We start from the raw sequence: 24,402 nt of genomic DNA on the forward strand, positions 1-24,402 counted from the left end.
CACTCATGTACATGCAGCCCAACAACTACGCCACTGACACAGTTGTGTTTCCACTGTGTCCTCTGTGTTCCTAGCACAAGGCTGACACACTGCTCTTTCAGTCTTGTGTCTGCAGTGCCTGTCTGCAGCCTGGAGCAAACCTGACCAATACCTGTGAATCGACTTTACTGACTTTATTCTCAGACTTTTTCATCTCATCTTTTAAGAGTTATAAATTCATCAACTCTTGTGGACTTTGCTGGAAGAACGAAGCAAAGACTGTAGAGACATTATTCCAGTGTGGATTTGCGACTTAGAAGAGCTGTGTAAGTCTTCCAAGATGGCATATGTGAAAGGCTGGATGGTGGGGCTCCTGCTGGTGCTCTTGTGCCCATCTCAGGTCCCACTCTCTGGTGTAGTGAGTGCACAGAATGTGGCTGAAACAGGGGAAAACTTCCATGACAGAAATATGGATGAGATTGTGGCTGAGGAGGGTGAAACTGCTGAAGGCGGGGAAGGCAGTGAGGAAGAGGAACAGGTAACAGAATCAGATGATGAGGCTGAAGACGAGGAGGAGACTGATGAGGAAGAGGATGAGGATGCTGCAGAGGAAGAAGAGACTGCTGACGAAGAAGAGGATGATGCTGCAGGGGAAGGGGAGACTGCTGACGAAGAGGAGGATGAGGATGCTGAAGAGGAAGAGGAGGCTGCTGATGAGGAAGAGGATGAGGATGCTGCAGAGGAAGAGGAGACCGCTGATGAAGAAGAGGATGAGGATGCTGCAGAGGAAGAGGAGACTGATGAAGAGGAAGAGGAGACTGAAGAGGATGAGGTTGATGAAGAGGATGATGACGACGCTGAAGAAGATGGAGAGGCTGATGAGGATGCAGCAGAGGAAGATGAGGAGGAAGAGGAGACGGAATCAAGTAATGAGGCCGATGAAGAAACTGAAGGAGAGGATGCAGCTGAGGAAGAGGAAGAAGAGGATTCTACTACTAAGGATGACCCTGAGGAAGAGCACGGTATACCCACTATTTTAATGCTCTGGAGTTTTATTTAAGTTATTTATGGAATATAAAAACACAATACTATACAGTAATTTAGTTTAAATTATAACAAATGGTTATGTCTCCTATGTCCTTTGAGTGAATACTCTGCAGTAGCCTTCTGACATTGTCCGGCTCACTGGAGCTACTTTAGGAGCTCTGTCATACATTTCAGCCCTAAAATAGACCGGCTTATCTGTGCAGTAGCTGGCACCCAGCACTACCTAAACCCTTCAGGCCTTTTGTTGAGCCAATGTGGCTTTTCACAGCCCAAAACACTCAAAGTGAATAACATTTAGTTAGAAGCAACATTCAAAGCTCGGAAGTTGGTGAAAACTTCAGGTATCTATGAAAAGTCTAGCGGCAGAGATGCTGTGGCCCTCCCGCAGAGCACAGTTTTGATCAACTCCAATGGCCTGAGGAGCAGAGATTCCCATGTGTGCTGTATTGAAACGATCAGTGAAGGAGGAATAGGATGGGTGGGACATAAAACATTGAGAAAAATTTTGACTGGACCCACAATTCGTAAAGGCCCCCGAGTGCAGGATGAGTCACATTTTTAGTTTTTCAGGAAACGGCGGCCTGTAAAGTACGATAACAAGATGACTTTGTTTGGCCAGTTATTAGCATATGGGTGGCGTGTAGAAGTAAGAAGACTCCAATTTTAATTTATGGGGACTTTAAAATGTGCTGCAAATTCCTGAGACAAAACAAACATTTCCTCTAACAATGCCCCTTTTAATTACCTAGACATTTAAAGTTAGAAAATTTGATCATTAGGCACAACAGAGAAGAATAAAGTTTGTTGATTGAAGATTGACCTTTCATCCTGCTTTTATTGTAAGAATCAGATTTTTCCTTCTTGGAAAGGCTATCTGTTCTCAAACAAGACTTGTGTCTCATCCCCAGTGCTCATCCGCCATGTATCATATGTCACACAATATTAACACAATCTCATGATATGTGATGAAGAGGAGATTTACATAAAGTTAAACCTATAGCCGGGGAATACTAGATTTTTGAGGTCAGTATAGCTGTATGGGAGCTATTTTAAAAGCAATATAATTATTGTTTGCACATAAAGCAAAGATCCTTGATACGAATCTCGCAAATATACTTTGTGGATTCTTTACATAGATGAGGATGAAGGTGATGCAGAAATCCAGGCTGACACAAATGAAGAGGAGTCAGCCACTGACGCTCAGCAATTCCACTCTGGCTCTCTGTGTAGTGTTTGCTCCATCTGTGAGGTAAAGTCTTGAAATGAGAAAGTGAAGTAACAACTGTGCTTCCCTCAAATCTTTATGCTTTATTTAGTTCCCTTTATTTATTAAGGGCTTTGTTACAACCAGCTTGAAAATAAATGTACGACTAACCACTCTTGCACTATGTTTCTTCCATTGATTTAGCATTGCTCTCAAAACTGTGCATTGTGCCCTTGTGAGGATGGAGATGAGTCAGATCATTGTGAGCACTGCCAAGTAAGCATTTTCACTTTGTTAAAACATGTAAATAAATTTCATTTTTCTCCAGAGGCCTTTAACTCTATTTTTACTACCCAGGGCTGCTCATCCTGCTACATTTGTCCCATACTATGTGATACAATTTGCACACCAGGTAGGTACTGAACGTATTTACCACTGTACACTTTACTATGGTCTTTGGTCTGACTCTTGTACTTTTTTTTCAGGTGGCATTGTTGATGAGTTAACTGGGTCACTCTATCAGTAAGATTCTTCACTTTTCATAATACTAAGATATATATATATATATATATATATATATATATATATATATATATATAATGTAACTGTATAGCACATATAGTATTGCTGGAGTTCTAGGTTTGCTCATGTCCCGGCTTTTGATTTGCAGGACCGTTGCCTCTATGCTCTGAGCACCCTGTAGACTGCCACTGTGGGTTGCCTGAGATACTTCACTCAAGATGCTTCTCATACTTTTACCAGCAAACTGAGGACTGAACATCCAACAAGAATTTGCCATGAATTGTACGGACAGAAAAACATATTTATGTTTTGGAAGTTATTTAGCTGGCATTGTAACGAGAGCTGAACAAAGTCAAAGTGTAGAATTTTTTCATAATGTGATATATTCTCTCTCTCTCTTTTTTTAGGGGTTTTACTGTAAAATGCTTCAGTTGAGCAAAATGTTTATAGTGACGTCTTAGTGTCTAGGATCTGTTTTAATTAATTAAAGACACCACTCAAGTGTGAAGGAAATGTACACATATGTATACATGGCTTTCTCTTAGTGCAGTTTCAATTTCACAGACTTTAAAAAATTATTTCAGAATCATTGTATACAGCGTTACTGAGTCTCATCGGTTAATAAATTCCACAATTTCTGTAAAAAATGTGTGAAATCTAGCTGATCTGTACCTCAAAAAAACATGATTACATCCATCACAAATATGTAAATTAGCCTTTTATCTATGTGTCCATTTTGTCGATATAAGCTTTTTATTTTACATTATTTTCCGACCCCTGCAGTATTAGTAGTTTTATTTTTGTGCATTCACTCACAGCTACTTAGTAAAACTTCCGTGTAAACAGAGTGTTAACTCTTTACCCAAAGAAGGGTGGAATAGCCCTAGAACTAACAGTTTGGATACATGTGTTTCCATGTCTGAATTATTTCATGATAATAAATTGGGTCTTAGACTCTGAACTTGTTAGATACAGCAGGTAAAAGGATAACCTTAATGGGATAAGGAAAATGTCTGTTGCCTTGGCAATGCGTTGTTATGTAAAGCAACTTTACTTAACATTTTTGAGCAGAGGCAACAGCGGCCTCTGTGGCCAACAGTGGTAACACAGCAACATGCTGTCATTTGTTAGTCTACTTTGTGTTATTCACCCTCCTAACTTTATGATGCTGAATCAAAGCCACAAACGATAATGAAATAATAATGATATTCTAATATATGAGGCTGATAACACACCATTGGAAATTCATTGTGGGGTGTGTCTCAACTGATACAGACAAAAATATAAGTTTGCACGCAACTGGACAGTCCTACAAACAATCGGACCAATCATAACCCATACGACACAATAACCTATTCAGAGAAAATAATCAGAGTACACAAACATTCGTTTAAGCTTTCACAAGCTGAGCATTTAAACTTTAATCGTATCACAAATGGTGCTGTTCCAGCGCGCAGCTCAGCGTGTGCCACTGAAGTGGACTGTAGCCAACATTCCTTCAACGTCTTGTGTAAACTTCTCAGGTATCAGTTTTCACAACCACCTATAATTAAAGGCTTGACCTAGCTGTGTTTAAAAACGAGCTATTGTTATTGGAGCAAATAGCTATATCATAAATGTTCCTTATCGTGCGGTTTTGAGCACCTGCATGACAAGTTTAGTTTCAACTAACGCCTGATTAGAAATCTGTGCACGTTCATGGTTGCTCGAGGGTGAAGTATGGCTTCAAATGGTTTAATCTGAACTTTTCACGGCTGCTGTAAATAGATCTTTGTAAATTGAAAGATCCAACCAATCAGTGTTACAAATTGATGCCCATCTCTGAAGCTAGGTCTATGATATCTGGCACCTAGATATTAGCAGCCGATCCTTTATATTCCACCAGTTGTGAGGTGGGGCCTCAGTGGGTGCTTGACTGGATTGAGACTTTGGGACTTTGAAACCAAGTCAGCACGTTGAACTCATTGTTGTGTTCCTCAAACCATTACCCATTTTTGCTTGTGCATTATCCTGTCAAAAGAGGCCACCATCAGGAAATAATGTTTCCATGGCATGGTATATCTGGTCTGCAACAATTCTTACGTAGGTGGTACATGTCAAAGTACCATCCACATGAATAGCAGGTCCCAAAAATTCTCCAAACAAAACATTCCCCAAAGCGCACTCACACTGCCTCTGCTGGCTTGTCTTCTTCCCATGGTGCATCTTGGTATCATGTGTTGCCCAAGTAAGCCAAAGACACACACCCGGCCATTGATTTTTTTACACGTAATGTAAAAGAAAATGTGATTTCCTCAGACCAGGCCACCTTCTTCCATTCTTCTGTGGTCCAGTTCTGATGCCCATGGGCCCATAATGGGCTTTTTCTGGAGTAGACAGTGCTCAGCATGGTCACCCTGACTGGTCTGCAGCTGCGCAGTCCCATACAAAACAAACAGTGATGACTTGATCAGAACCAGAATTATTTTTTCTACAGTTTGAGCATCAGTAGTTTTTGAACATCTGCAAAAAATCCCACGTGCATGACCCTGACACCAGTTCCTTCCTAGGACCCATTTAGACCAACCCCACAAGAGCTGCAGTTTTGGAGATGATCTGACCCAGTCATCAACCAGCACAATTCTGCACTTTTTAAAGTTCCTAAAATCCTTCCACTGTTCTGTCCATTTTTTCAGCTTCTATTATATCGGCTTTGAGTCCAAAATGTTAATTTAGTGCGTAATGTATCCCACCCACTGACAGTTCAAAGTATTCAACAGGAGGATGGGTCTTCTGAGCATGCTGTTCCCGTTCCTGAGGTTTTCACAAGTGTGTGTTTTACAGTTTGCACAGGTAAATCAAAAGACACATCTTTAAAGGGGAGGACGGGCTTCAATGGAGCATGCCCAGCTGACCACCTACTTTAAGACAACTTTTTGGAAATATCAAGTGGAGATTTCTGGCTCAGTGTGGGAAGAAAACAGTCGTTTTGAAGGAACCACCTTTGAAAATATTTATTGTTAAATTCCACTTCTTCCACTATTGGAAACCACTTAGCTAAATATGTTTAAACTAATAGATATCACCATTAAACCACCCCAGCTTAGATTAAGTCGATCAATTAGTTTTTATATTAGAAGTCTGCTGAAACTTTATGTTTAAATATGCCAAAGAGGTATTTACTACCAATGCACTTGAATCCTTCATTCCACCTGACACTAGAAGATGCTGCAGATGGCAGGCTGAGTTTTCACCTCTTGCGCTGGCTGGATGTTTCTGTAGACATTGATCATGAAAGGTGACGAGCTGTTGGAGACGCGTACCGTTGTGCTGAAGAGGTCAATCTGGAGAAGAGATGTCAAGTCAGTTAGCTGCTGCTTGAAGCACGAGCAGAGGATATGCTCTGGTGTATGAAAAGAAAGCTCACCGGATCTTTGCTGACTTTAACTGTATCCTTAAACACAGTCCAAACAACAGCCACATTACAAGGGGGGGTGGTCAAAGAGCCATGGTAGCGGTAATACTTGGTATGATCCACCCCAACCAGAAGATCGTCCAGTGAAATCCCAGGTGTCATTGAAACGGAGTCACACAAGGAAAGAAGCATGACCTTTGAAGGGACTGTAGATGACACTGAATTCAAAGTCATTACATGACGTTTACCACATGAAATGAGGAAAACATTTTACTGCTGTTGGTGATATTTGTCAAATAGGAGGTCAGATTCCTCCAGCTAGCTGGTTCTTGACTCACACTGCCAGGCATTTCCTGGAAAAGTGCACACCTTTTTTTAAATTGAATTTTCAAGCTCTTTCTCAGAAAGAAAAACACTTGTGTTTCTCTTCCTGCTTCCTCTATCTCTCCCTGCCCAGTAAGTTTTCCAGGTGCTAACGGCCTTACACCTTCCACACCTTGCGTTGTTATGTAAAGCAACTCTACGTAACATCTGGTGAGCAGAGGCAACAGCGGCCTCTGTGGCCACTAGTGGTAACACAGCCCATTAATTATAAAACACAAAACTATCATTTCTATAATAATGAAATAATAATTATATTCTAATATATGAGGCTGATAAAACACCATTGGAATTTCATTGTGGGGTGTGACTCAACTGATACAGAGAAAAATATAAGTTTGCACGCAACTGGACAGTCCTACAAACAATCGGACCAATCATAACCCATATGATGCAATAACCTATTCAGAGAAAATAATCAGAGTACACAAACATTCGTTTAAGCTTTCACAAGCTGAGCATCTAAACTTTAATCATATCACAAATGGTGCTGTTCCAGCGGGCAGCTCAGCTTTTGCCCATTACAGTGGACTGGAGCCAACATTCCTTCAACGTGTAAACTTCTCAGGTATCAGTTTTTACAACCACCTATAATTAAAGGCTTATTCTAGCTGTGTTTAAAAACGGGCTATTGTTATTGGAGCAAATAGCTGTATCATAAATGTCCCTTATCTTGCGGTTTTGAGCACCTACATGGCAAGTTTAGTTTCGACTAACGCCTGATTAGAAACTTGTCACGTTCATAGTTGCTTGAGGGTGAAGTTTGGCTTCTAATGGTTTAATCTGAACTTTTCACGGCTGCTGTAAATAGATCTTTGTAAATTGAGAGATCCAACCAATCAGCGTTACAAACTGATGCCCATCTCTGAAGCTAGATCTATGATATCTGGCACCAAGACATTAGCAGCCGATCCTTTATAACCTACCAGTTGTGAGGTGGGTGCTTGACTGGACTGAGACTTTGGGACTTTGAAACCAAGTCAGCACATTGAACTCATTGTTGCGTTCCTCAAACCATTATCCATTTTTGCTTGTGGGTTATCCTGTCAAGGCCACCATCAGGAAATAATGTTTCCATGGCATGGTATATCTGGTCTACAACAATTCTTATATAGGTGGTACGTGTCAAAGTACCATCCACATGAATGGCAGGTCCCACAAATTCTCCAAAAACATTCCCCAAAGCGCACTCACACTGCCTCTGCTGGCTTGTCTTCTTCCCGTAGTGCATCTTGGTATCATGTGTTGCCCAAGTAAGCCACAGACACACACCCGGCCATTGTTTTTTTTACACGTAATGTAAAAGAAAATGTGATTTCCTCAGACCAGGCCACCTTCTTCCATTCTTCTGTGGTCCAGTTCTGATGCTCATGTGCCTATAATGAGCATTTTCTGGAGTAGACAGGGGTCAGCATGGTCATCCTGACTGGTCTGCAGCTGCACAGCCCCATACAAAACAAACTGTGATGGGGTGATCAGAACCAGCATTAGTTTTTCAGCAGTTTGAGCATCAGTAGTTTTTGAACATTTGCAAAAATTCCCATGCGCATGCAGTGATATGCAGGAAGAAAATAAAATGGAGTGGAGATGGACTAAATGGGACATATTCTGCACCCCAGTTACACTTTCACTTGGGCAACGCAACTACGACGACTTTCCAGGTTTAGAGCACAAAAGTGATGGGCACAGATATCTGGTAGGCTACAGTAATGTTTGGCATCACTCGTCATTTTACCGTTTGCCTCTGTGTGTTCATATTTGACCTTGTTTTGTCTTATTACTTTGAACTGTATAACCTATAATCGGATTCAACAGGAGGATGGGTCTTCTGAGCGTGATGTTCCCGTTCCTGAGGTTTTCACAAGTGTGTGTTTTACAGTTTGCACAGGTAATTCAACAGACACGTCTTTAAGGGGGAGGACGGGCTAAAATGGAGCATTCCCAGCTGACAACCTACTTTAAGACAACTTTTTGGTTTGGCTCAGTGTGGGAAGAAAACAGTCATTTTGAAGGAACCACCTTTGAAAATATTTATTGTTAAATTCCACTTCTTCCATTATTAGAAACCACTTAGCTAAATATGTTTAAACTAATAGATATCACCATTAAACCACCCCAGCTTAGATCAAGTAGATTAATTAGTTTTTATATTAGAAGTCTGCTGAATGTTTAAATATGCCAAAGAGGTATTTACTACCAATGCACTTGAATCCTTCATTCCACCTGACACTAGAAGATTGTAGCGCTGCAGATGGCAGGCTGAGTTTTCACCTCTTGCGCTGGCTGGATGTTTCTGTAGACATTGATCATGAAAGGTGACGAGCTGTTGGAGACGCGTACCGTTGTGCTGAAGAGGTCAATCTGGAGAAGAGATGTCAAGTCAGTTAGCTGCTGCTTGAAGCACTAGCAGAGGATTTGCTCTGGTGTATGAAAAGAAAGCTCACCAGATCTTTGCTGACTTTAACTGTATCCTTAAACACAGTCCAAACAACGGCCTCATTACAAGGGGGTCTGGTCAAAGAGCCATGGTAGCGGTAATACTTGGTACAATCCACCCCAACCAGAAGATCGTCCAGTGAAATCCCAGGTGTCATTGAAACAGAGTCACCTGAGGAAGAAGCATGACCTTTGAAGGGACTGTAGATGACACTGAATTCAAAGTCATTACATGACGTTTGCCACATGAAAAGAGGAAAACATCTTACCGCTGTTGGTGATATTTGTCAAATAGGAGGTCAGATTCCTCCAGCTAGCTGGTTCTTGACTTACACCACCAGGCATTTCCTGGAAAAGTGCACACCTTGTTTTTTAATTGGACTGTTTTTAAAGCTCTTTCTCAGAAAGAAAAATGCTTGTGTTTCTCTTCCTGCTTCCTCTATCTCTCCCTGCCCAGTTAGTGTTCCAGGTGCTAACAGCCTTACACCTTCCACACCTTACTGACGCAATTCTGAGCACACGAACTTGTTGGCTGATGCCACTTTTGTGTTTTGATCAGGTTTTTGCTAGATAAGAAAGATAGGTTGTTTCTTGGTTCTTTTTTCAGGCCTTTTGTTTTGTTCTTTTTAATTCAGATGTGTTCATTAGTCAGGCCTGTTTATGTTACTCGTTTATTTGGCAGTTTCTTATCTAGTCTTACTGTATACAGTCTTATATTTCCTTCAACTCATCAACATATTTGTCTGTTATGTTATCGTACCTGTGAAACCTAACTGTTATGTGACTGAAAAGCTATTAGACAGACAACATAAGTATTGTGGTATTATAATAAAGTGTTTTTCTCACCTCAATGAAGAAAGCAAGGGCAGCAAGTCCTTTAGGGTCCCGAACAGCGAAAGCCGTGTTCCCATTATAGATACACTTGCTGTTTACAATGTGCAACTGGAGAATTTAAGCAAAACATTCATTTTAATATTGGCTTAGCAAATAGATACCAGCTCAAATGAAAAAAATAAATAAAAGTGTATATACCTCCATAGGATAGCGCTTGCCATCCACAGTATGTTCAGAGCCAGGGATATCAGTACCATTACCCCAGTGCAAGTGGAACTGCAGGCTGTCGTAGGCCTCAGACAGGTCTCCTCCTAAAACCTTTATGCCACTATCAAGGGTCACTGTGACTGGAAGAGGGTTGAAAAAACAGGAAGAATACTTACATTTAAACTAAAATAATATAGACATGCCCATAACCCAGATAAATGCTCCAGTATTAGTGTTAAATTACACCAATAGTCCAGTGTAAATATATTTATGGCTACACCCTGCAACTGTCTCCCCTCCAACATACAGAAGGAGCTGCTGCAAGGTTACATTGACAAACATGATTTGAGGGGGAATTCTTTAATACCAAACATTTTTTTAGCCACTAACTTGTTACAATGTCAGACATCCTCACCTGTCTTTCCGGTGTTTTCAATCTTCTTCAGGGAGGATGGGCTGCTGTAGTTGACAAAGATGAATGGAGTCAGGTCAGAGTCGTCGTCAGCGAACGCAGAGACGATGTCAATGGGTGACTGCCGGGTGCCACTGCAAAAATTTACAGCAATAGTTGGCCAGGTAGCGTCACCTGACAATGGAAACCAGACTTTGAGTAGCTGAAGAGCAGTAAAGATCAAGACCTTAGGACAGATGGTAGTATTGAGGACATTTAGAGAGAAAAAGGTGACGGACTACTTACTGCAGCTTGGCTCGTGATAACACCAGGCTGGAGGAAGAGAAGAGCAGTTACTGTTACACTTACTAACAAGTGGTCAACAGATAACAGATAGTAGGGAGATTAATAGTTCCTAGAAATTCAAGATGTCTCAGTGTCTCAAGCGCATACCAACTGCGTTTGTGGCACAGTGTGCGCTGGGTGCCAGCATGCACAGAGCAAGAGCAGCTACTACAAGACTGTTCATCTGAAACCGAAATAAAAAACATAAAAAGCAAAATTAAATTTAGAAATAAAAATGCCGAGGAAAGCAGACCTGAGCAGCACAGCGTCTTACCTTTGACTTCTCTCCGTCTACTGACAGCTGAGAAAGAGAGTCAGTCTCTCTCTTTACATACAGTATGCTCAGCTCACCCAACAGGTAGACTGACAAGTCCTCTTTTGTCAATAGGGTATACTTGTACCTCCCTGCAAGAAGTTTTTGGGGCTGAATACTGGATACTTTTTTTCTCTCTTTGTTTGCTCAGAAGGATATTAAACCTCTTGCAAACTTGGAACTATGAAAACGTCCACAAGAAACATTGGCAAAGGAGTGCTGCAGCAATGAAATGGGAAGACCAATATAAAATACGACAGAGATTTTAATCATTTAAATTCAATTTCAACCTCTGAAAACATATATATTGCAGTTTCTGATCTCGCCGCTGTTCACACTGTGGTTTAAATTCCTCACTGCACACTTCCTTATTCCCTATGTTTACTGCCCAGTGCATCCACATAGTACCTTTATCAATGTGAGCGTTATATGAACAAGATAAAATGTTGAGTTAGAAGATTAAATAGAGAGTCTTGAAATAGACAAAGAGCTGTAACACAATCCCCTAAATGTGTGGATCGTTTCTTGCAAATAGTCAAACATTCCTTTACATCTGAATCGCGTGACTCAAGTCTGTTCAACCCAGTTAAATATTGATTGGATTCTATCCAATATACACTTAACACCGTGTGTATGCTGCATGTACACACCCAATGGGGGAGGGTTCATTTACAAGTTATAGAGCTAATAATGTGAGCTGTCTCTTTTCCCTAAAGGCAGGAGAAGACGGAATTATGTCAAGGGGGTGACACATCTGATCTCACGCAACGGAAGATGTGTTCAGTCGCGGGGACATTATGATATCATGATAGATAAGAGCTTACAGTTTTGTAACCTGTGTAACTCCAGTGAACAGATTTGAATGGACTGTGACTTACCAAAAAGACATTTTAATGGGAAATCACCTTGTATTAACATTGTATTAATGATGACTGTGTAATCTGCTTTAACTTTTAAGTTCAGTTCTAAATGTTCGTAGAGTCATGAGGCCAACAGTAAGCAGGTGAGATTTGTAATGAGAGCGTGTTTTGAATGCAGTAGTTTAACTTTCCTATGAGCAAACAATAAAAAACTAAACTCATTTAAAAATCTTCCCCGGAAAGTTCTGACAAGTGTTACCAGTCTCCCTGTTGGGTGAGCTGAGCATTTTCTATATAAGGAGGGAAGATGATTCTCATTTTCAGCTGTCAGTACACAGAGAGAAGTCAAAGGTGAGACACTCTGCTGCTCAGGTCTATTTTCCTCTAACTAATGTTAATATTCTTACGTTACATATATTTGTACACATGCATTTTTATTTCTAAAGATGTCATGATTGATTTAATTTTGCTTTTTATGGGTTTTTGTCTGTTTCAGATGAACAATGCTGGCACCCAATACACGCCTTGCAACAAACACTGTTGGTATGTCCTTGTTGAACCACTGAGACATCTTGAATTTCTAGGGACTATTAATCTCCCTCTGCTTATTAGTGTAACACTGACTGCTCTTCTCTTCCTCCAGCCTGGTGTTATCATGAACCAAGCTGCAGTAAGTAGTCCATCACCTTTTTCTCTCTAAATGTCTTCAATACTACCATCTGTCCTAAGGTCTTGATCTTTACTGCTCGTCAGTCAGTCAGTCAGTCTGTCTTTATAAAGCACTTTAAAAAAGAATACACATAAAAGACTTAGAAACAAAATTATAAAAACAAAGAAACAATAAAAAAACAATAAAAACAACATCTCAAACTCAGTTAAAAGAGATGATTTAAAAACAATAAATGAGTCAGCCTGCCTGATGTGCAAAGGCAAGTCATTCCACATTTTGGGGGCAACTACTAAAAAAGCGTGGTCACCTCTCAGCTTCCTATTTGTCTTTGGGACGCCTAACAATGACCGGTCTGCCGAGCTGAGAGAGGGTGAGGGAGTGTATGGCTAGAGCAGGTCATGGCAAGGCCATGAATAAAACAAATAAAATAATTTTAAAATGAATCTGAAAACGAAAAAATTGGGGTAATGTGCTCTTGTTTTTTGGCACCAGTTAAAAGTCGAGCAGCAGCATTTTGAAAGAGCTGTAGTCAAGCATAGGACGTCTGGCTAAATCCGACATAAAGTGCTTTGCAGTAGTCTAAACGAGTTGTGATAAAAGCATGGACTAAAGTCTCACAGTGCAAAAAATCATCCATGTCTTAATTTCCACAAAGCACTCTTAGCAGTTGGTTCGCAGAGAAATAATTTTCCTGTTTAAGTGACACATAAATGTGACTATCGTAAGCATAAAAATGGAATGCGATGCCATGTTTTCAGAGAAATGATCCTAGAGAAAGCAAGTAGAGGGAGAAGAGAGGAGGACCGAGTACAGAGCCTTGAGGCACTCCGTGCATGAGAGGCACTGCATAAGACTCAGTGGCTCCAACATGGGCACAATAACTTCTCCCTGTTAGGTAGGACCTGAACCAATCTAAAGCACCATCCTGTTGGTCCAGTGTATTAAAGGCTGCTGTTATGTCCAACAGAACAGAAATACAGTGGGGAAAATAAGTATTTGATACACCGCTGATTTTGCAAGTTTCCCCCCTTATAAAGAATGGAGAGGTCTGTAATTTTCATCATAGGTACACTTCAACTGTGAGAGACAGAATCTAAAATAAAAATCCAGAAAATCACATTGTATGATTTTTAAGTAATTAATTTGTATTTTATTGCATGAAATAAGTATTTGATCCCCTAACAACCAGCATGGATTCTGGCTCTCACAGACCTGTTAGTTTGTCTTTAAGAAGCTCTCCTATCCTCCACTCGTTACCTGTATTAATTGGTAACCTCCTTCTCTCAGTAAGAGCATTGAAGATGGGTCGTGGCTGGGTCTTCCAGAATGGCCATAACCTGAAACACACAGCCAGGGCAACTAAGGAGTGGCTCCGTAAGAAGCATTTCAAGGTCCTGGAGTGGTCTAGTCAGTCTCTAGACTTAAACCCAATAGAAAATCTTTGGAGGGAGATGAAACTCTGTGTTGCCCAGCTACAGCCTCGAAACCTGAAAGATGTGGAGGAGATCTGTATGGAGGAGTGGGCCAAAATCCCTGCTGCAGTGTGCGCAAACCTGGTCAAGAACTATAGGAAACGTTTGATCTCTGTAATTGGATCTGTACTAAATATTAAGTTCTGTTTTTCTAGTGTATCAAATACTTATTTCATGCAATATAATGCAAATTAATTATTTAAAAATCATACAATGTGATTTTCTGGATTTTTATTTTAGATTCTGTCTCTCACAGTTGAAGTGTACCTATGATGAAAATTACAGACCTCTCCATTCTTTATAAGCGGGGAAACTTGCAAAATCGGCGCAGTATCAAATACTTATTTTCCCCACTGTAACACAGTGACCAGAGTCTGTGCCTAAAAAAATGTCATTAAAAACCCTCAACAGTGCTGACTTAGTGACAGATTTTAAACCTAGACTGGAACACCGTGAAAATGTCGTGTTCATCTAAGAAAGACTTCAACTAGCAGTAAACAATTTTCTCCAGAATCTTAGACAGAAGATTCCCTGCAGGAACCTCCCAAAGGGATCAATAAAGTTGTCTGTCTATCTATCTATCTAGATAAGGGAGTGTGGACATCGCCCTAACTTTATTACTCTTCAGTGTCTCAAAGTCTAGTTACTGTTGTCAAGTGACACTACCTGGCCAACTATTGCTCATAATTGTTGCAGTGGCAATCACCCATTGACATCGTCTCTGCATTCGCAGATGAAGACAACTCTGACCTGACTCCATTCATCTTTGTCAACAGCAGCCCATCCTCCTTGAAGAAGATTGAAAATACCAGAAAGACAGGTGAGCATGTCTGACCTTGTAACAACTTAGTGGCTAAAAAATGTTTGGTATTAAAAAATTCCCTCTCAAGTCATGTTTTTCTTCAGACTTTTCTCAGCAATGTAACCTTGCAGCAACTTTCAAAAAGTCAAAAAACTTTCAAAAAAGTCAAAAAAGAGTACACTCCTATCAGTCTTTGTGTATGTAAACAGTTACATTTCACTTCTATTTTCTCTGCTGAGATGGTTACATCGCCCTTGGTGGATAAATAGGAATATAGGGACAAAAATAACATAAATTTATTTTGCTTTCAGAAGTAACTGTGAAGGATTTACAAACATATTGTGGTGGAGGATGAGACCGTGTGGTTGTAAAAAAGCCTGACTAATGAATAAAATCTTGGACACTGCTCCAGCATGTGACCTTGAGAGCAACACATTAATTACTTTGCTGTTGAACCTGCTTGGACTTTGTATTTTCTTCAAATGTAGGGTTTTCAATCTTGGTAACAGTAGTTGCAAAACTGTCTCCTTTGAATTTTGGCTTCAATTGTGATTCCATCCTGTTCACATTCTTATTTCCTGTGCCGAGTAGTGTATTTTGAATATCTCCGTGCTACACATACATCTGTCTGTTCTGTCAATTGTTGGCCGCCAGAGTGTAGCCGATGTCTCGGCGATGCTTCACGTTTGTGGTCCTCGTGCTAGCAGCCAAAGTGCTCAGTGCCCATCCATTGTCCAGTTGTCCTTAGCCAATACAGAAATTCAACAATGTCTTCAGCCAACACAGAAATACCACAGCACTGTCCCAAATCCACATACTTAACACGTCAGCCATTCCGACGAGCTCCCGGTTGACACGGTCAAAAACTGTTTACTTCCCCGACACAATGTGTGGCCTGTTGGTCTCCACAAATGCCTTGTCTGATTTGCTCCAGCTCAAGCTTTGTCTTGGGGCTCAGTGGCATGGTATGATATGACAATGGGTTCCTCTTTCTCCACTCTGGCATCAAAGGATCCTCTGCCTCTCTTGGCAAGACCTTTCTCATCTTCAAGCTCACAACCAGCCAAGTGATTGCTACGGAGAGTTCCTACAAAGTAGATCTGTCACTGAAGAAGCTGCTGCACTTGGTCCTTCAGCAACTCAAGCATTTCTGGTGTTATGAATTTTCTGAAATATTTAGGGTGCACTGCAAAAAAGAAAAAGGAAAATAGCCAATAATAAGCAAAATGTTCCTTTTACAAGCAAAATTATCTGCCAGTGCAGCAAGATAATTGCATTTGACACTTGAAGAAAAAGAAATCCAGAAAATAAGACTGCTCAAAATCTCAATATAAGCCTGGACTACTTGTTTTGAGCATTCTTGTTAAGATTTTTGGACTAATTATAAGATATTTATTATTGTTTTCAGTATAGGTTAGGTAAAAGGTAAGGTAAAATTGCTCAAATTAAGTCAGAGAGAGGATTAAAACAAGATGAAGATTCTTGTTTTAAGTACATTGAAAATCTCATAATAAGTAGATAATTCATATATAAGGAAGACTTGTTTAGAGAAATTATCCTGTTCCTAGCATCCATTAAATCTAAAATTAGTCAAATGCACAGGATTAGAATGCAAAACTGAACAATCTTTACATAGTAGTAAGCCATCATGAACAGCATAGCTTCGCCTAGGGAACTTCTTTGGAACTGGACTGCAGTTGTACCCACAGAAAGCATTCAGTTTCTTGTTGGGAAACCAAAATGAGGGCTGTGAACAGTGGTTTTCTGGTCAGGTATGTGTCCGGGTCCTCTGTGGGCTAAACAGAAACACAAAATGTCAGTGAATAAGTAACACTAACACTAAATTGCACTAACTAATCTATATGACAGCAGAGTGAAGAGATTTGCCCAGAAATAAACCAAAATACAATACCCTAGTAGCCCTGCGATAGACTGGCGACCTGTCCGGGGTGTATCCCGCCTCTCGCCCGATGACAGCTGGGATAGGTTCCAGCAGAACCCGCGACCCTTAACAGGAATAAGCAGGTACAGAACATGAATGAATGAATGAATGAATACCCTACTAACCCTAATATCAAGGTACTTGACTGTCTCTAATAGAGTGGTCACTAAGAGTCCAATGAGAGTCATCAACAAGGGTCATCACTCTTACCTGTTAAAATGCTGACAGCCACATCATCTAGCTTCTCAAAGGCATTCGTGGTTCTGTTAAATATATTATTATTATTATTATTTCTATTGGATTTGAAAAAAAACACAAGTGTCATTGCAATTCATAAACAATCTGAATAACTAAGTAAAGTAGGTCATACATGCATGACATAGGGTGAATCATGTAGCATACATACTCAAATAGCTAAACAAAGAGGTGTTAAAGACATTGCTTGGCTGAATTTCGTAGCTGAAACTGGTGAGTAGAGTAGGGGGTGATGGTTATAGTGGGGGGTGATAGTGACATGTCGATATGTCAGCATAACGCATCAAGTTGACTTTAATCTCTACATGTCCAGTTAAAAGTAATACGTCACTGTTTTCCTATAGTTGGCTATGTTCTTCCCTCAACTTGGACGTGTTGATATGTGCCTCAGTGCTGCATTCGATTGCTCTGGCGCGAGGCGCCACTATGGTAGCACTTAGCTTAGCACCATTCATTCATTGGGATCCAAACAGGGATGAATTTAGAAGCGAACAAACACTTCCATGTTTTCCTCGTTTAGAGACGGTTATATGAGTAGTTACACAGTAAGTATGGTGACACAAAATAAAACGTGGCAAATTTTCTAAGCGGAACAAAATGATAATGACCAGCAGAGGACTGTGAGGTACTTATCAACTAATATATTCCTAATATATTCTTAAAATCAATTTTACTGTATCAACTTGTATGCTTTCTGGGGGAAAGGGTATTACCAAGAAAATAATGCACGAGCTAGCACTAGTTAGCATAAACTATATTGTTTATAGTATTATTGAAACTGGGTAAGCCGTTCATCTTTAAACATACTAACAAAAACGGTGTTTCATTCTAAAGCTTTAAGACCACTTTACCATCAAAATAACGAACGCGTTTTTTTGAACAATAAGGTCGCCAGTGGGGGAATCCAAGTAGGTCTGAATAGAGAGTGCATTAAATTATTTTAATAAACCTTACAACTAACGGGGTTAATATAGTGTCCTCAGTGGATTATAACTTAAATGACCGTAGTTAAATGTTTGTTTCAATTAGATACCTTGCAGGGAAAGCCTGAATTATGCCCATTTTTTTTGGCATGGAACAGTCTAACGCGCGAAACAGCACCTACTGAAACGTCTCTGGTAAAGATTTGACATCGCGAAGGATGGCTGGGTGGCGCTGTGTCATTTGTTTTGTATTCACTGCATATACTCTGAAAGTACAGTACTAAATCATATTGACACGACACATGGACGTAAGGAGAATTTTCTTGCAATTTGTGGAATTGAAAAAATTAAACTACAAGAATATTTGTAAATCACTTGTATACTACAGTAAAGTTATAGAAAGTACTCAAAATGAAACAAATTACATTGTTTTACTCATGAGAAAGAACTTCTGTATCAGAAGTATCAAATTTAGAATATGTAAGTTCAAAGCTTTCTTGAAAATCTCCAGATTTCTTAAATACTGACAATTTCAACCATATCATCATTACAAATTGGATTTCCCTGTGGTAACACTTTACTTGACAGTGTCGTCATAAGAGTGTCATGACACTGTCATAACTATGACATGACACTGTCATAAAAGTGTCATAAACGTTTATGACCTCTGTCATTAAGTGTCATTCGGTTTTTGTTATGACAAGTTGACATTGCTTGGGTTGTCTCGATTATGACAATTTGACATTAATCAAAGTGACATTACCAGAAGTTGTCTTGGTCATGACAAGTTGACATTAAATATGTTTGGGACGTCTTTGTAATGACAACTTGACATTAACCAGGATGACATTACCAGAGGATGTCTTTGTCATGACAACCTGACATTAAATTTGTTTGGAGTGTCCTTATTAAGATAACTTGGCATTAAACAGGACGACATTACCAGAGGATGTCCTTGTCATGACAGCTTGACATAAACAGAAAATGCACCTCTTTTTGTATTCATGACATGTTGACATAATGATTATTATAATTAGATGTGCAAGGTTAGAGACCAATTCTAGCACTTGGTCAGATAGATGTGTGTGTGTGACATGACAGGATATTTCACAAAACTGACTGTCATGACACCATTATGACAGTGTAACGAATACTTTCTTTGACCTAAAGTGGTACCATTTTGATTTGTCATTAATATATCATGAAGAATAATGGCTGTCATGACATCATTATGACAGTGTAACGAATACATTCTTTGACCTAAAGTGGTACCAATTATACACTCTAAAAAAAATTACACTGGCTCAACTTAAAAAAATTGTTGTAACAATTTGCATTGATCTTTTTAAGTAAATCCAACTAAGCCATTATTGAGTATTTCCCATGAGACTTTTATAGCTGGACTAACTCAAATAGTTTAGTACAACCAACATGATTTGTTTTGTCCTCTACAAGCTTAATTATGTTGAACCTTAATGAATTATGAATGACACTTAATGACAGAGGTCATAAACGTTTATGACATGTTTATAAAGTTTATGACACTTTTATGACAGTGTCATGTCATAGTTATGACAGTGTCATGTCACTCTTATGACGACACTGTCAAGTAAAGTGTTACCCCCTAGGTTGTTGTGACTATCCTGCCTACAATACATTGGAATTTAACAGAGATTTACTGACATACAAAATTTCTGTCTCAAATGCTGCACTGGCAACAGAGTTAATAGATTTAGAGAAATTACCCCATTACACTGCGTATCACACTGTACTATTCGATGACAAGATGTATGTTTTGAGAAAATATGAACTCACTGAGGTGTTATTGTGTACAAATGCTTGGGATTAAAACAGAGACCAAAACATTCATTTTATGTAATGAACTGGCTGGTTGTTGATGGTATTGAGAATGCCCAAACTGCAAGCAGGAGGATCAGACATGGAGAAGAGGTCAATCAGGATGCAGGTTTATGTGCACAGGAGAGTTTGCAAGGCTCTCATTCTGTGTGTGCCCTTAATTCTTACATCTTAAATCAAGTTTTAGTGAGTCTAGAAACAAGTAAAATGTGCTTAAGGCATAGCTGTTGATATGGCTACAGACTTTTCCTACAGCAATTTAAGATAAATCTGCTTAAAACTAATTAAGGTAACTCAAGATGATTTTTCTTGAAACAAGTCAAATATCACCATCCTTAATGAGTAAATAAACCCAAAAACTAGTGTGACAAGATAAATGCACTGAATATAAAGCAATTAAACTAGAACAGATTTTCATTTTTTGCAGAAGATCATCCGCAGGTGTGACTCAGGGACTTCAAAAGGCTTCTTTCTCCAGGAAAGCTGTTTTTTTTTTCTTGGGCAGATGTATTTTGCTGCCCTAGGTCCATGTTTGGCAGTGGTACTTCATCTAAATCATTTTATTCACTACTGTCTGAATCACTAGACTCACTTGACTTGTCATTCTCGATCTCTTTTTTGCTGGGAGTGTAATCAGGGTCTTCAGGGTCTTCATCCGAGCTACTTTCACATCCGTCAAAGTCACTGTCATCTCCAGTGATTATCTGAAGTGCTTCCTGGACGATGAACCGGTTCTTCTGATTCATGCTACAAAATTAAAAGAGACAATGAACCAGGGCCAACATAAGATAATAAAAACCTGTTTTTGTGTTTGTTTGTCCATCTATTTACCAAGAAAAGTGTTTCCGCCAGAGAGAAGGTTGCACTTTTGATATGCAAACATGTGTCATAATACATTTTATCATTAATTTATTTAACTTGACATTATGTTGTGCTTTCAAACGAATCTCAGAAAAATACATTAATATAAGTTAACTCACTGAGCTTAATTATTTGAGCAACTCATTGCTATTTTTCTTATTGTGACAAAGACGTCACAGCATTTTCCGCAGCACTTTTTAGGTTAAAAGCCTGATGTGACACGTTTGACACAGTGATGTTTTTCTAAACTTTTTATATATCAGTTTGTGTAAGGAATGTGGTCAGAACAGCTTAAAAGTGATCTTGGACACGCTATTAAGGGATTGCAATTGTTACATGGGTTGAAACTTACCTTTGCTGTCAAAAAAGAGCTTTTTTAAAATTAGCTAGCTTTCTCCGATGTGCTCACCGGCGGGCACACCACCATTCTGGAAGTGATGTCATGTGGACAACAATTCACATACTGTCACATGACTTTGCCAGTATGTTAAGTGGATGTCACTCTGGGACTTCATCGGTTAAATTCAAGATTAAAGTTCTATTAGGAACTTTCCAGAGTATTTAAAGGGTGTGTGACACCTGTGACATCTATGTCACGTGGGTCCTTCAGCAAACTTCGAATCATTAACTAAAACTAATTAATCTACTTAATCTAAATAGTTGGCTTGGGTGGTTTAATGCTGATATCTATTAGTCTAAATGTTACTTGTGTCAGAAGGGGAGTCACACAGAAAAGGAGCTCCTGCTAGCCAAACAGGGTGACATGATGCTGAGAAAAGGGCTGACCCTGCATGTGTCTGGGTAGCTCTTGGTGTCATTGTGTTTGTGAAGGTTGCAGTGTCTAACACTGGTCACACTAGTTACTAATCACCTATTGTCAAGCAAGTTTCTGATGGGTAACACCCACAGGTGTGCCTATTTAAACCTCAGCTCCTCACCAGTCCTGAAGAAGCTACTTGGATGAAACGTCTTCAAGAAACTCCACGAGTCCAGCTGCCTTTCTTTACCGCTTTTGGATATCTCGGTCTCACATGAAGGCGGCGATATCTGTTAGTGGTAGTAAGACGCTTGTTTTTCAGTTTCTCTTCCGTATGGAGGTCTTCATTAAAGCTGACATGATGACTCCCTTCTCTATGCTTTGGCTCTCTTTCCCTGGGAGAGAGGGCTGAGTGTGAGTCATACACTATAGGAGGGGAAAGAGTTCTTGCTCTACAATCAAGACAGCAGCACCTATATCGCCTGACTGTAAATGTGATGCCCTCTAAAGTGTGACCACATTTTTGTGTGGGCAATTATTTGGTTTTAATGAGTCAAAAGGCGAAGCTCTCAATTTCCCGGACGATCTACGTTCCAATCCTCACCTATGGTCATGAACTTTGGGTAATGACCGAAAGAACAAGATCGCGAATTCAAGCGGCCGAAATGAGTTTCCTTCGTAGGGTGGCCGGGCTCAGCCTTAGAGATAGGGTAAGGAGCTCGGACATACGGGAGGAGCTCAGAGTAGAGCCCCTGCTCCTCCACGTCGAGAGGAGTCAGTTGAGGTGGCTAGGGCATCTGGTAAGGATGCCTCCCGGACGCCTCCTGGGAGAGGTGTTTCGGGCATGTCCCACCGGTAGGAGACCTCGAGGCCGACCCAGGACACGATGGAGGGATTATATCTCTCGTCTGGCCTGTGAACGCCTCGGGGTTCCTCCGGAGGAGCTGGCTGAAGTGGCTGGGGAGAGGGCTGTCTGGGCTTCCCTGCTGAAGCTGTTGCCCCCGCGACCCGGACCCGGATAAGCGGAAGACGATGAGTACGAGTACGAGTCATTTGATAAAGCATCTGTATTTTATTTTTGAAAATTCAGTTAAGTCTATGTTTAAATTAGGGACTTGTGTCTGCTATTACAGTTTCTGCCAGGAGGTGGCAGTGTGAGTGTAAGCTTCAGCAACAGTGACTCTCTGCTACATCCTTGTCATCCTGTCTTCCTGAGTCTATAGTCTTGAGCCAGTTGTAAAAAACTTCCAAGCCTGAGGGCAAGGGCATTTTTTGAGAGCTGCTTTAAACATCAGCTGATCCACCAGATGAGACTGAGCATTGTTTTTCATGTTTGTGGTGGACATCTTGGCTGAGGGTGACTCGTCTTTCGAGTTACAAGAGAGAAGTGGCAGGTGTGAGTGAAAAAAACTAGCAGGAAAGTTTCAAAGCTTCCTAAATACTTTCCTCTACCTCTTCTTCAGCACAGATGCGTTCCTATTTTCTTCCAATTCAACTTGATTTATCCTTTGGGATGCCTTCTCTTCACTCAGGCACAGACAACCCACCGACCAGTGCTACTCGGCATGAATATCATACTTACAGAAGATCATCAACACTCAACTGAATTCATCACTGCTTATGAAAAAGAAAACAGTTTTTTTAAATGATGTACCAGTATAAATCCGCTGCTGTATTTTTTACAAACTGAGGTTTTATTGTGAAATACGGATACTGTAATACTGCACACGACATTTCAGTTACACTCTGATGGTTGCTTAGACATTCAATTAGTTACACTTTGTGTTTCTTCGTGTTTTTCTGATCCAGAGTTTGTACATACAATTGAATGAATTTACTGTTGTCTTGCTGATATTTACCTAGCAGAAGAAGACTGGTGCTTTCGTTACTAAGCTGAGTTATTTATTGACAGTGACAAGCAGTAATTAGCTGCAGACGTTGACAGTCAGGTTACGTTTCTTTCACAAAGAACTGGCTGTTTCTATTGTCTAAGAAATTTCTTTCCCAACGGTTGATCTGTTCCTATACTGAGATCTGGATTAAGTAACTTCCTTTAACTGCTGCAGACAAGGAAGAAACTTTAATAGTTTGCATTTAATTAGGCACACTTTATTAGTAACCATGTATAAAACATTGGAACTGAAGGAGCCTTTATACTGTGAATAGTTTGCTGGGCCACCTGTCAATTATGGCAGTGACTCACACAGAGATATCACTGTGTGCGTTTCGGCCCTCCGGCTGTGTGTGCAAATATGTGGCTATGCAAGTGTTATGGGTCCCAAGAAGGGTACCACAGCAACAAAGTTGAATTTTGTCCCTCTGTAGAACAAGGAAACATTTTAAACAAGACCCAGTTTCCTTGTTTTTGGCTTTAGGGTCAAAATATGTGTGTAAAAACATACTTAAAATTGAAACTTTAGAAAGTCAGCTCATCCGCCGTCCTCTCCAGGACAATGTCCCTGAATCAGCTCCGGCTTTAATGACTTTTTTTTTCAAGGGGATTTTACGTCTTTTAAGAATGCAGACTAGAGACTTCCGGTGTAGATTTACATCTTAGAGAGTGGCAGTTCTACATTGAATTACGCCTCGGGCGAGACCACCTCTGAGCCCCCCCCCCCCCGCAAAAAGAACATCCATGAATTGCAAATTTAAATAAACATGCCCTTACACGCTAAGTGTCTGTCAGTAGACGCTATACTAATCTACGTATCTTTATTACCTATTTTTATTTGGCCATTTCACACAATTCATAAATACAAAAACATGCAGAACTTATAGGTCTGTATTTATAATATTATGAATGAAATGTGCGTTATATGAAAGAAAGTCAAGGTGTGACTGACTTTAGCCCTTTTATACAGTGGACCCCCCCCCCCCCGTCTGTTCAATTTGGGAGAGACCCAGAGGTTAACAGTCCCCCGCGCCCCCTTTCCCTTTCTCACACACAGCT

General features: G+C 40.1%; 1 protein-coding gene across 1 annotated transcript; it reads right to left on the minus strand.

Annotated features, from left to right (window-relative positions):
• Positions 1 to 5,949: 5,949 nt before the first annotated feature.
• LOC311504307 (carbonic anhydrase 12-like) lies at positions 5,950 to 20,580 on the minus strand (the record flags this gene model as incomplete). Its single annotated transcript, XM_084567326.1, has 11 exons — positions 5,950 to 6,075; positions 6,159 to 6,352; positions 8,777 to 8,888; positions 8,972 to 9,135; positions 9,233 to 9,311; positions 9,810 to 9,905; positions 9,996 to 10,144; positions 10,420 to 10,693; positions 10,853 to 10,924; positions 11,015 to 11,145; positions 20,427 to 20,580. 11 exons carry the CDS (start codon positions 20,578 to 20,580, stop codon positions 5,950 to 5,952), a joined length of 1,551 nt encoding a protein of 516 aa, XP_084423452.1.
• Positions 20,581 to 24,402: the final 3,822 nt, after the last annotated feature.

Source organism: Chelon labrosus, assembly GCF_963514085.1.
Source record: "Chelon labrosus genome assembly, chromosome: 19".
In the NCBI taxonomy this organism is placed as follows: domain Eukaryota; kingdom Metazoa; phylum Chordata; class Actinopteri; order Mugiliformes; family Mugilidae; genus Chelon; species Chelon labrosus.